The sequence below is a fragment of the Nannobrachium achirus genome, assembly GCF_963921795.1.
Source record: "Nannobrachium achirus genome assembly, chromosome: 3".
NCBI classification, from domain to species: domain Eukaryota; kingdom Metazoa; phylum Chordata; class Actinopteri; order Myctophiformes; family Myctophidae; genus Nannobrachium; species Nannobrachium achirus.
The window spans coordinates 11,200,425-11,214,210 of NC_137812.1; the positions used below are offsets into that span (position 1 = coordinate 11,200,425).

Sequence of the window (13,786 nt, forward strand, 5' to 3'; positions counted from 1 at the left end):
GCGGCTGGTACTGAACCATCTGAGACCAAAAGTTAGTGAACATCTGGACCCCCTTCAGTTTGCTTATCAGGCCAACATCGGGGTCGACGACGCCATCACCTACATGCTCAACAAGGCCCTCACCCACCTCGAAGATCTGGGCTGCACAGTCAGAATCATGTTTTTTGACTTCTCCAGCGCCTTCAACACTATCCAGCCTCTTCTGCTTGCGGAGAAGCTTGCGCTGATGGGGGTGGAAAGGGGCCTGGTTACATGGATTACGGACTACCTCTCCGGCAGACCGCAGTACGTGAGGCTGCAGAACTGTAGATCTGATGTGCTGGCGAGCAATACGGGTGCACCGCAGGGTACTGTACTCTCTCCTTTCCTGTTCACTCTCTACACTTCTGATTTCCGCTTCAACTCCAAGACCTGTCATCTACAGAAGTTCTCAGATGATACCGTGGTGGTCAGCCAGATCTCCGGTGAAAACACGTCTGAGCATGATGGTGTGGTGAAGGACTTTGTGCAGTGGAGCGAGGCCAACCATCTCCGGATTAATGCTAGCAAGACCAAGGAGATGGTTGTGGACTTTCATACGACTAATCGTGTTCCCAGCACCATAAACGGAGAGGTAGTGGAGTTTGTGGACAACTACAAATTCCTTGGAATGCACCTGAACAGCTCTTTGGACTGGTCTGACAACGCTGAGGCGATCCTCAGCCAGGGGAAGAGCAGGCTGTTCCTCCTGAGAAGACTGAGATCGTTTGGAGTGTGCAACAAGATGCTTCAGATGTTCTACCAGTCAGTTATGGCTAGTGTTCTCTTTTTTGGAATATCTTGCTGGGGGGGCAACAACAGAGCGGGTGACACTGCCAACCTCAACAGACTGGTGAGGAAGGCAGGCTCTGTCGTTGGGTCCTCCTTACAGGGGGTGGAGGAAATAGCCAGGGTGCGTACAGCTAGGAAGCTTGTCGCCATTTTGGAGAACTCCTCCCATCCCCTCTACCCTGAGATCTTTGGTTACTGGAGTATGAGAGGAAACAACCGTTTCCGCTACCCAGGCCGGAGGTGCGAAAGACTTGGAAAGTCCTTTGTGCCGGTCACTCTCAAGCAATACAACGAGACTCATGATGGTCGCTTGATTAGGCCTAATTGGATTACCTAGGACAACTGTTACCTTGCACTACTGGAACTAAAGTGGTACTGACTCTGACCTCTAACGTACTTTTCCCTGAGAGGGTTGCTGTGGCGTCTTGCTGTGGCTCCCATTATTGCTTTAAAAGGAAAAAAATATACTGTATATATATTCTTGACTTATTTGCACTGACTTTGGTCACTTTTTTTCAGGCCCTGCACTATTGGGTTGTGTTGGTTGTACTGTGTATTATTGCAGTGTTGATATGGCGGTGCGATACTTGTGTTGCATGACTGCATTGACTAGCAGTGACTGTTATGTGCACTCTTTTGTTTGGCACTGTTTGCTAAGTTATGCTTGAGTATAGCTTTTTTGTGTGTGTGACGTGTCACTTATAAAGTACGGAGGATTGAGGTCAGATTTTAGGTGAATCGTTCACTTTTTCATAAAAGCGTGAAATTTGGTACACTTGTACAGTTTGGGCCCCTGAACATTTTCAGATATGGAGCCATCGTAAAAACGCCCCCTGGTGGCCATGGTGGCCATTTTAATTTCCGCCATTACCATTGAATGTATTTTTCATCATAACTCCTGAACCGAACAAGATAATACAGAATATGTGACGTCTACACCTATGTTTTGATGGTCAAGGATTCCATTGATATCATGAATAACATCATAACATGTTCAGGTGAATACTTAATAGTCAATTCAGTGATGTTGTGAGGTAGTCATGTGGTTTTGTCCAATTCTTTTTCACTTATTTATAAAATTATGAAACTTGGTACACTTGAACAGTTTGGGGCCCTGAACATTTTCAGATATGGAGCCATCGCAAAAACGCCCCCTGGTGGCCATGGCAGCCATTTTAATTTCCGCCATTGCTAGTTAATTTATTTTGCATCATAAAGCTCTGTCCACACTGGCGAATTAGCGAAAGCGACGTGAATAAGCGAACCTAAAAGGCGAAGTATTCGCGATTCGCCTTTTTCCATACACACCAAAAAGCGACGCGAATATGCGTATAATATTCGCTTAATTCGCCTAAAAACGAGGGGGTGATATCTGCCTGTAGCCACAGGAGAAAGGAGAGAGAGGAGAAAGAGGAGAACGGCCGGGGAAACAAATAAAACAATGGAAAACCGGCGCACACAACCCATCACATCATAGAAGAAACAACACTCGTTCACCGTTCCCCCTCCGCCTAAAACGAGGGGGTGATTATCTGTCTCTAGCGCAGGAGAAAGGAGAAGAGAAGAGAGGAGAGAGTAGAACGGAGACAGCTAGGGTCCAGACTCCAGGGAATCAAATAGTACACGCGCTCCCTGTTTGCGAGACAGTGCGCTCTTCGTATATTATATCACCTCTCTCTGCATGCAGTGCATTTGGCCAGAGAGAGAGAGGGGAAGGGGAGCAGAGCGTTCACCGTTCCTCCTCCGCCCGTGTCCCTGCATGCTGGCAGGTCTGAAAAAAGAAAGTAACTAAAAGTACATTTACTTGAGTAGCCTGTACTTGTAGATGAGTCCAATTTCCAGTACTTTCCTTCAACTCCACTACACTTCGGATCCTTTTGTATTTAATACCCAGCGATTTATTTTAAAACATTAGTCTTTTTGCAGTTATAAATTAGCCTAAAACATACATAAACCATGCTTTTACCAGTAATGCATTGCTACTTTTTCCAATCAGCCACGCTGCCACACAGAGAGAGACACGGAAAAGGAGAAAACACCGTTCCCCTCGGCCTCAATGCAACGTGAAGGTCCCTCCACCATTCTCTCTCTCTCTCTTGAAATAGGGTAGAGTGAGCTTACTTTGATACACAGAGAGAGAGGAATTCGCCTTTGAACGTTCGCTAAATTCGACACAAGGGCGAATAAAAAACAGACGCCTTTTCGCTTTTTCGAAATTCGCGGTTGGTGTGGATGCTTCCATTGACTTTATAAGGTTTTAAACAAAAGGCGAATTATACGCTAATTCGCTATTCGCCAATTCGCCCTCAGTGTGTACGGACCTTAACTCCTGAACCAAGCATGATAATACAGAATAGATGATGTCTACACCTATGTTTTGATGGTCAAGGATTCCATTGATATCATGTACAACATCATAAACTGTCCAAGTGAATAGTTAATTGCCAATTCAGTGATGTTGTAAGGTAGTCCGATATGGTTTTGCCAATTTATTTTCACTTTTTCATAAAAAAGTATGAAATTTGGTACACTTGTACAGTTTGGGACACTGAACATTGTCAGATATGGAGCCATCGCAAAATCGCCCACTGGTGGCCATGGCGGCCATTCTAATATCCGCCATGGCGGCAATTCTAATATCCTCCTTAACCAAATAATCGGGGCATGGTGGCACAGTCGGTAGCGCTGTCGCCTCACAGCTAGAAGGTCCTGGGTTCCCACTGGGGGACGCTGTGGGCTCCCAGTCTTCAGTACCCACAGTACACCATAGGTGGGGTTGGCAAAAGGGCCTTTCTGTGTGCAGTTAGCATGTTCTCCCCATCTCTCCTACGGTAGATACCCTCACAAAAACATGCAGAAATCCTGGTCTCTAAATGCCTCCCCCTGACCAGCCTGAGGGGAAAAGGAACTGGTTGGAATAACGTGTTCCTTCCATGCGCTACGTCCAACCAGGGAAGTTCCCCCCTGTCAGCTGAAAAGAAACGGCCTGTTCACTCCTCACGCACTGAAGGAAGCATGAGCTCAGTTTGGGGCTGTCCCCAGGCGTGGCAGAGGGAGAGCAGGATTACAGCCCAGGATTACAGTTTAGGCAATTGGCACTGGGTGAAAAGATGGGTTGCAAAATATTATAAATATAACTAAATAATGTATTTTGCATCTAATTTCCTAAACCGTATACAGAATATGTGATGTCTACACCTATGTTTTGATGGTCAAGTATTCCATTGATAACGTGTACAACATCATAAACTGTTCAGGTGAATGGTCATTAGTCAATTCAGTGATATAGTGAGGATTGCAATGAAATAGATGAGAGAATTAAATTTCAAGCATATTTCATGTCATCCGACATCCTGATTTACTGTTAAGATGGTGTCCAAATTAAGTTTATTAAATTTATTTTTGGTTGACTCATCTCAGTGCTTTTTTGTGAAGATCTGTCATCTGCTGAACCCCTTCATGAAGCAAGTACCTTCCTGCCAAACTGCACAAAAAGTGCATGTTACCAATGAATGATATGGTATGTCATAGTCTGTCTTTAGTTTTAAATAAACTATACTCCTGCCACCTAGATCAACTGAGCCAGGAAGAGCAGGGATGTGCAGAGAATGTTAGAGAGGCAGGGGCTGAAATGTCTGAAAGGCCCTTTTGGTGGATATATTGAAAATAGCCGACACACTGCTCGGCTATTTTCGGTGTTTGATACCACACTGAACTAATCAAGTCAATAGTGGTGTAACGGCATAGATACTCAGAGAGGGAAATTCTTTCAACATTAAGATGCTGTATTCAAGTTCAGGAGAGTTTGGACAAGACAATTCTCTTGAATGCTGCCTTCAGGTATGGCATGGAAAGAGGGCATTTGCATTTCTCCATAGTAAAAACTGCATTCATGGTCTGGAGAGGGCACTTTTTACAGACAAACAAAACGGCAGGGGCTCAAGCCCCCTTTGATGTCTATGTGTGCACGTGCCTGAGGAACAGACATCAAGGGTTGGAGTTAAAGAATAGGGTTAGGGTTAGGGTCAATGACTACCTGTCCTGGAAAATCAACCAGCAGAACTGGCAGAACACATCTCCTGGGCAGCCTTTCATGCCAATAAGCTGCAACCAAAAGAACTCACCCCTGCCATCTCAGCTCTCCTTCCCCTATTCCCTGATGACTCAAAATCAGTGGCCATGATTCATCATGCAATGAATGTCATCAATCAAGCAGAGGGTACATCCAGGACAAGTACAGTACCTGTTGTGACTATGGACCAACCTCTGCACAATTTAGACAAACAAATACAGTGGAATTGGCCCCTTTCACATAGAGAAGGGGAAGATCATTGTGTGATTGTCTTAGGAGGACTGCATATTGAGATGGTGGCTCTCAAGATACTGGGGACTGGCTAGAAGGTAGTGGTTGGATGGAAGCCATTGTCCAAGCGAACATAACGAGTTGCAGAGTCCTTTCTGAAAGCTTCAACCAAAAGAAAGACTTATTGTGGACACTAATAAGTAACATAACAGTAAATTAGGCCCAAGCTAGCGGGATGGCATGAAATATGCTTGAAATTTAATTCAGCATAATCTCATCTATTTCATGCAATCCTCACTAAATTGACTATTAACTATTCAAATGAATAGTTTATGATATTGTACACATTATCAATGGAATCCTTGCCCATCAAAACATAGGTGTAGACATTACCTATTCTGTATTATCATGTCAGGTTCAGGAGTTATGATGCAAAATACATTAATTGGTAATGGTGGAAATTAAAATGGCCTAATTGGCCACCAGGGGGCGTTTTTGCAATGGCTCCAATCTGAAAATGTTCAGGGCCCCAAACTGTACAAGTGTACCAAATGTCACGCTTTTATGAAAAAGTGAAAAATGTTTGGACAAAACCAAGGGACTACCTCACAACATCACTGAATTCACCCTTTGTCAAGTCCCGCCTGTTGTCCCGCCCCTCTTCACACCCATTGGTTGCTGTGTCTTGGTGGGACATTCAGTGGGACACTCCATCCACTAAAATTCTAATTCAGTTGCTTTGTATTGTTATTCTGTGTGTTCAATTCTAATCTCAAACTTGGTTTCAGTAAAATGGAGCTGCTCAGTGGCAGTATAGTGACTCAGCATGTTTTTAAATGTTTTTATTTCTCCAAAAATGATGTTTTAACAATTTCAACATAAAAAAGGCGGAACCAGGGCGGGACAAGGCAGATAGAGCCTGCTGGTTGGTCAGTCAGGGACCAACCAGAAGGCTGACAAAGGGTGAATTGACAATGCAATTATTAACCTGAACAGTTTATGTAGTTTTACATGATATCAATGAAATCCTTGACCATCAAAACATAGGTGTAGACATCACCTATTCTGTATTATCATGTTGGGTTCAGGAGTTATGATGCAAAATACATTAATTGGTAATGGTGGAAATTAAAATGGCCGCCATGGCCACCAGGGGGGCGTTTTTACGATGGCTCCATATCTGAAAATGTTCAGGGCCTCAAACTGTACAAGTGTACCAAATTTCACGCTTTTATGAAAAAGTGAACGATTCACCTAAAATCTGACCTCAATCCTCCGTACTCTATGAGCGTTGAATGTTTCGTGGTCACTTTATGTATATATTCTTCTTCTCTTTTTGCAATAGCTTTCGACACTTTATGTTTTATTTATCTTTTTTTTTGTGCATGCTCTTTGGACTGTATACTACAGTACTCTTTTTCTTAAGTCTGTAACTTGTAACCTTAACTGCTGTGCTGCCTCTGGGCAACTGAATTTCCCCTGTGGGATAATAAAGGTATCTATCTATCTATCTGAATATTGCGTTGGATTAATGCCTGCTAACAATTGTTGGATTAGTTCACCCCCCAATTTTTTTTTCTATTGATTACTCCATGATGGAGACTTGAGTTCTTGTGCACTTTTATTCAAAACAGTAAATTTTTTACTTGTAATGGAATGGTCACACCAAAGTATGGTTACTCCACTACATTTATGTTAGAACTTTAGATGCATTGTGAGCTTGTAGATCTGCTATTTAAAAAATATATATATATATTTGAAAATGGATATTCTGCCTAATGAGTACTTTTACTTTTGGTACTTTAAGTACATTTAAATACCAATACTTTTGTACTTTTACTTAAGTAAATGTTGAATTGCAGACTTTTACTTGTAACAGAGTATTTCTACATTGCATTAATGATACTTTTACTTAAGTAAACATTTGAGTACTTTCTCTCTCTGGCTTATCTGTCGGCGCAACAACCTGACAATCATTTGCTGCCCATTGTCATTATTTCTTTCATAATTAAATTATGGGGCGCGAAGTGTTGCTGGCAACCATTAGGCCTACTGTCCATTGATCATTGTGAAGGATCGAGGCTGGCTGGCTGGCTTGTAGATCTGCTATTTTCAAAAGGCTTTTAATTTTTTTAAAGGGACATTCTGCCTGATGAGTACTTTTACTTTTGGTACTTAAGTACATTTTGATACCGATACTTTTGTTTTGTACTTTTACTCAAGTAATAGGCCTAGGCCTATATAGTAAATGTTGAATTGCAGACTTTTACTTGTAAGGGTGCCCTCAGACCAAAATACCTATGAGAGTGGAATCCGCGTTCCGCCAATTCATTTCAATGAGAAGGGAGCGTTTTTTGCAGAAATCCTCTGCTGTACATGAAACCGCTTCACTCTCATTGAAATGCATTGGCGGAACGCAGATTCCACTCTCATAGGTATTTTGGTGTGAGGGCACCCTAACAGAGTATTTCTACATTGCAGTACTGATACTTTTACTTAAGTAAAACATTTGAGTACTTTCTCTCTATGTTGGAAAATTACTTACTGCAAATGGGCTTTAATTGCTTGAGAAAACTTACTTTGACATTGGCAAAGCAAAAATACATACCTGTTTCTGTCTCTGCAGTGCGACTCAAGCGCATACGCTTGACATCGTCGGTCCGTGAAAATGATTTTAGTTTTCTTTTTGCCATTTTGTAGAACGTTTGTAGGCTATTAGGGAGAATGCTGTTTAGGCCTACTTTGCTGCTGGTGCTACTAAATAATGAAATGTATTATTGTGCATTTGGAGGTTTTTCTGGAGGAAGAGAGGAAGTTTCGTATGGATCTGGAGAGAATCAACCGGAAGCTGCAGGAGGATCTGAAACGATCCCAGAAAACCATCCTGGATCTGCAGAAAGAGTCTGACCAGAAGATCAAAGAGCAGCAGGTATTTTCATTTGTCCTAAAGTCATTTATAAAAAAGTAAAAGTAAAGAATTATGAATGTAATGTTTATCTAATTCATTGGTTCCTAACATTGGGTCTGGTGACCACCAGGGTTACACATTGCCCTTACAGGTCTGTAACTCTGAGTGTACACATGGAACCAAATGGACCCTTACAGCTTTATTTAACAGAGATTTAAATACATTATATTACATGTGGGTCCGACTGGGGGTCCTTGAAATGCACAATGTTGAGAATCACTGAATAGTAATAAGTGCTCTAAGCGTAAATGATGATTATCACACATTAACCTATGATATCATTGATTTGAAAGGCTCGTATTAAAGAACTGGAGGAAGAACAAGATGAAGCAAAAACGTCCAACAGAAACAAAGAGCTCGCTAAACCTTCCCTTTCCCTAAACAAAACACCAGCTGTACGAGGAGCTGTACTAGCCACTGCCCTCGTGGTAGCCATAATCCTGGCCCAAACATACAGTCAGAAGACTGCTGTGGTTCAGAAGCAGAAGACACACAGTCAAGAGACTGAGGAGCTGCGTGAAGATGAGCTGAGGAGGATCCAGCAATATGAGGTAGATGTGACTCTGGATCCTGATACAGCACATCCCTGGCTCATCCTGTCTGAGGATGGAAAACAAATGAGTACTGTCCCAGATGACACTTATGTTGTCAGTGTCTTAGGAAAACAAAGCTTCTCAGGAAGGTTTTACTATGAGGTTCAGGTTAAAGAGAAGACTGAGTGGGATCTAGGAGTGGCCAGAGTGTCCATCAACAGGAAGGGAGAGATCACAATGAACCCCAGCAATGGTTACTGGACTATAGGGTTGAGGGATGGACGTAACAAGACTAATGCTGCCCCTCCTGTCCTCCTCCCTGTAAGAGAGGAGCTCCAGACAGTGGGAGTGTTTGTGGATTATGAGGAGGGTCTGGTCTCCTTTTATGATGTGGAGGCCAGAGTTCATCTCTACTCTTACACTGGCTGCTCCTTCACTGAGAAACTCCATCCATTCTTCAGTCCATGTCTTAATGTTGATGGTACAAACTCTGCTACTCTGATCATCTCTCCTGTTAGTATGGCCTATGATGCTGAGCTGAGGAGGATCCAGCAATATGCAGTGGATGTGACTCTGGATCCTGATACAGCACATCCCTGCAGGCTCATCCTGTCTGAGGATGGAAAACAAGTGAGTGCTGTCCCAGACAACACAGAGAGAATCTCTAAATGTCCCTGTGTCTTAGGAAAACAAAGCTTCTCCTCAGGAAGGTTTTACTATGAGGTTCAGGTTAAAGGGAAGACTGACTGGACTCTAGGAGTGGCCAGAGAGTCCATCAACATGAAGGGATGGATCACAGCGACCCCCAACGATGGTTACTGGACTATAGGGTTGTGGAATGGAATTGAGTACTGGGCTTATGCTGACCCTCCTGTCCTCCTCCCTGTAAGAGAGGAGCTCCAGACAGTGGGAGTGTTTGTGGATTACGAGGAGGGTCTGGTCTCCTTTTATGATGTGGAGGCCAGAGTTCATCTCTACTCTTTCACTGGCTGCACCTTCACTGAGAAACTCTATCCATTCTTCAGTCCATGTTTTAATGATGATGGCACAAACTCTGCTCCTCTGATCATCTCTCCTCTTAGTATGGCCTAAATCTGATATCACAATACATTTTATTTGTATATAATTTCTATTTTATTTTCTATGACACCACCACAGATCTTGTCTGGAATAACATATTGTATAATATTCATACACTAGCCTCCAAACTTGTATAACGCCAGACAGACTTTCTAGCCCTGGCCCGAAATGGAGCCGAGAGTGATTGGATCCGACCCTAAAATGGAACCGGGGAAACGGACACGATCTGGCCAGGTCTTTGGCCCGAACTGTGTCCAATGCTTTATATAATGTTTATTTTTTTACCATTACTTTTTAGACTAATAGCCTAGAGTAGACAATAGCGCAGCAGCAGGGCACCTCATCCACAGCGCAGAGGACCGAGAGGTGAGAGCTATTCCGGAGGGTTGCGTGCGCTGTGCGTCATGCAGAACAGTTAGATTTTCATCTCAGTCCCCAGCTGAACAATCACCGTGACATCCACAACAAACACCAACCTGTCCAGTGAGAGTGTTACTGTCCAGTCAGTGTCCACGCCACCACAGCTCGCATCTCGTCTGCCCCACCAAAGTAATCAAGGACCGATACGAGCATCGGTGAGTTTGTGTTGCAGATAGACAGATTTTTGCCTACTTTATGTCGCCCGTCCCCGCAGATGATGTCCAGAAACATGCTCCTTATAAGCTAAATGACGTTCCAACCTGCATACAGGTGGCCTTTGTTTGCGTTTCACCTCGCAAAAAAAATAAAAAACAAAACTTCAGCGGCAGTGCAACGCTTGAGATTGGATGCGCTGAATGGGACTCCTTCAGTAAGCGAGAACAGACGATAATATGCGATAATAAGCGTAATTACAATGCATGTCTCATTAAAAACAATATATATTTTAAAGTTGAAGGGTAAATTAAATACACAGTATATTTTTAAATCTCGGGTCCTCTCGGATCCTTGTGGGTAAATTAATTTTGGAATGCCCTGAACGGACCCGAAGCAATTAGACCCTACCCTACCCTGACCCGAGGGACAAGTGAATATTTTAGACCCAAAACGGCTCGGTTCTCGGTTCGGGTCTCGGGTTATCAGGTTCTGGAAGACCCGTGCTACCCTCTATCATACACACAATGTGAAAAACTAAAACAATACAACAAAAAGCAGACAAACTATTACAGCAATAAGAACACACCAAACAGACAAACATCACAGGGAGAAGAGTAGGTGTGCAGACAGCAGAATGGGAGGCTGCTGCAGGTCTGTCTGCCTTGAAGGGTGATACTGTATGTCCTGTGTGCTATGAGACGCCTGACTCTTGACTAAAATAGTCTTATATTCATGCACTGTATAAAATACTTATTTTTCGTAACCTGTACAAAACTGTGTGTGAGCGTGACGTAAGCCGTTCTACAATTTAAAATAAAACATTTTCAAATAGAGAAGATAACAGATCTACAAGCTCACATGTCACAGATGTATATTTGTTTTAAACTGTATTAAAATAAGAGTGAAATAGTTTAACTCCTTGAACATCTTGATGATAGAATCCTGTCTCTGTAAATATACCTTATGATTCTACTGAGCTTTAATACAATAGGTTTTGTATTGTATTATTATATGTACTGATGAATTGAGTACAATGGACCACACTGGAAACAAGATCCCTGAGGCTGTTTGTGTTATCCTTTTAATCATAACCTTTGACTGTACTGTTAATAATGATGTTAATAAAGGATCCAATCAATCATTTATGTCTTTAGTTTTATATACTCTTATATATACTCTATATTCAACACCAATATAATGCTATAAGGAAACCTGTGGTTGTCTGTACTTCTGATTGTGTTTTTATTAGTGTGGTTGGGCAACTATAGTACTTGTCCAACTGTCTCTCTCTCTCTCTCTGAACATACCCATAAGTGTCCATTTAGTTCCTAACTATCATTTAGCTTGGGACCTCCTGGAACTCCCTCAAGGACCCCTGGGGGTCCCTAGACCCCACTTTGAGAACCAATGTATTAAAGTATGCAGAGATATACACTCAACCTGTGGGCCCCAAATGAATGGCAAAACACTAAGATTTGAAAGATAGCGTAACACACCTTTATATCTTATCTCAGGTATGTAAACATGTAGATAATTAGTTAGTTTTCCCCCCTTTGATTAACAATAACAATAGCTTATTGTTTCAGCCTTTGCTCAATTTCAGCCATCTAACTTTTTTCTCTCTTAATAAAGTTGTTTATTTTGTTTTTTTGTAAAATGACTTTGGGTTCCATGAAAAGCTAAATAAGTCTGATGCACGAAAATGAAGATCACCCACTTTTTAAACATCAGTAAACTTGTACAGACTGTCCACCAGATGTTTAAACATGTATGCAGGGTGTGCGTGTGTGTGTGTGTGTGTGTGTGTGTGTGTGTGTGTGTGTGTGTGTGTGTGTGTGTGTGTGTGTGTGTGTGTGTGTGTGTGTGTGTGCGCGCGCGTGCGTGCGTGTGTGTGTGTGTGTGATTCGTAACATTATTTCACACAATTTTTCTTTTTTTATATATACTTTAAAGGGATATTTCACTTTCAAAAAAACTTTTGGTAATGTTATCATCTGGTCAGGCTTTTATGAATACCCTGAACAGTTTTTAATTAGCTTGATTGAATATTTAGATATTTGATGTAAATAATACCAGGCCCTCAAGGCCCAGGGCCTCTCCCCACACACACCCATTGTAACTTCAAACTTCATTTTAACCATGATAGATTCATTAAAAACACCCATTATTTTTTCTGGTGACTCATACTACCCTCCTAATACGTGAGCAGGCCATATTTTTTTCCATAACCATTTTCATTTTTTTTTATAATTCTGTTTTGTATTTAATTTTTCTCATTTTCCCAAAGAATTATGAAAAATAAATGAAAAGGGTTATGAAAAAAACACGGACTGCTCACGTATTAGGAGGGAAGTATGAGTAACCATCATGGAGTAATCTATCATGGTTAGGAGTTTGGAGTTTGAAGTTACAATGGGTGTATATGTGGAGAGGCCCTGAGCTTGGGGGGACAGATAACATTTACATCAAATATTTAAATATTGAATGAAGTAAATTAAAAACTGCTCAGGGTGTTCATAAAAGCCTGATTAGATGATAAAGTGACCAAAAGTTTTTTTGAAAGTGGAATATCCCTTTAAGTCAGTCAACATGTAACATATCCTTTAAATAATAATTTCATTGTCATTGTTCATGTTTTTCTTTTACATGTCATGTCCCTGTATAGACATTTTGACATTTCTTTTTTCTTTTTTTTTTAAACACATAAAAACCCATCACCTACATGACAACAAAATAAACTACTATACAGAGACCAAATAAATAAATAAAAAGAAACTGTGTACTCCTATTCATTTCACAGTTCATGTTCACATACAGACCCCTGGTTTACACAGAAAAGAAAACAAAATAATTATGAAAAAAGGGGTCTGGCTTTGATATGTAGTTTTTGTTATGTCATAAAATATTTCACACAATTAATCAAATAGACTCAAGCCATCCACAATCCTGGTGAATCATGATGATAAAACCTCTGATTCTGTGAAAATAAATAAATAAATGAACACATTTTTGATTATATGATAAACTACATTTAATAAATACCCGGTTTTCAACGTTTTCTTTTCACACAGCATCAACTGTAGATTTAGATTATGTAGTATTAATATGCATTATTGCTATTTGCTATGTCCATTAATTGAATACCAAGGCCGTACAATAACAATAACCGTACAAGGATTTATTTGGGATGTTCCTTTTAGGCAGGGTGTTTAACTGTACTTGTACTGTACTACATTTTGTATTGTATTGACAAATATTCAATCAATCAATCAATTTTCACAGCAGCAATTATCAATAAGAGCAGATGACTGAGCCTGTGAGAATGAACTAATTATTCTGAATGTGAACCCATCTGTGACTATGCACGCAAGCACTCAGGCACGCACGCACACGCACAGACACACCTTGCACTCTTGTTTAAAAATCTGGTGGACAGTTTGTATTATTGAGTGTACTGCCATCTGTTGTTGGCTCTATGACATTGCATAGTGATACATTGAATTCCCATCCTCGTGC

At 41.4% G+C, this 13,786-nt stretch overlaps 1 protein-coding gene across 3 annotated transcripts in view; it reads left to right on the forward strand.

Annotated features, from left to right (window-relative positions):
• Positions 1 to 11,307, forward strand: part of LOC308281263 (uncharacterized protein) — a 33,646-nt gene extending 22,339 nt beyond the window's left edge. For all 3 annotated transcript variants that reach the window (XM_080721401.1, XM_080721400.1, XM_080721402.1), the window contains 2 exons: positions 7,905 to 8,042; positions 8,375 to 11,307. In XM_080721401.1, the coding sequence (XP_080577527.1) occupies positions 7,905 to 8,042; positions 8,375 to 9,706 (1,470 nt within the window). In that variant the 3' untranslated portion in view covers positions 9,707 to 11,307. The remainder of the gene's footprint in view (positions 1 to 7,904; positions 8,043 to 8,374) is intronic.
• The last annotated feature ends 2,479 nt before the right edge of the window (positions 11,308 to 13,786 follow it).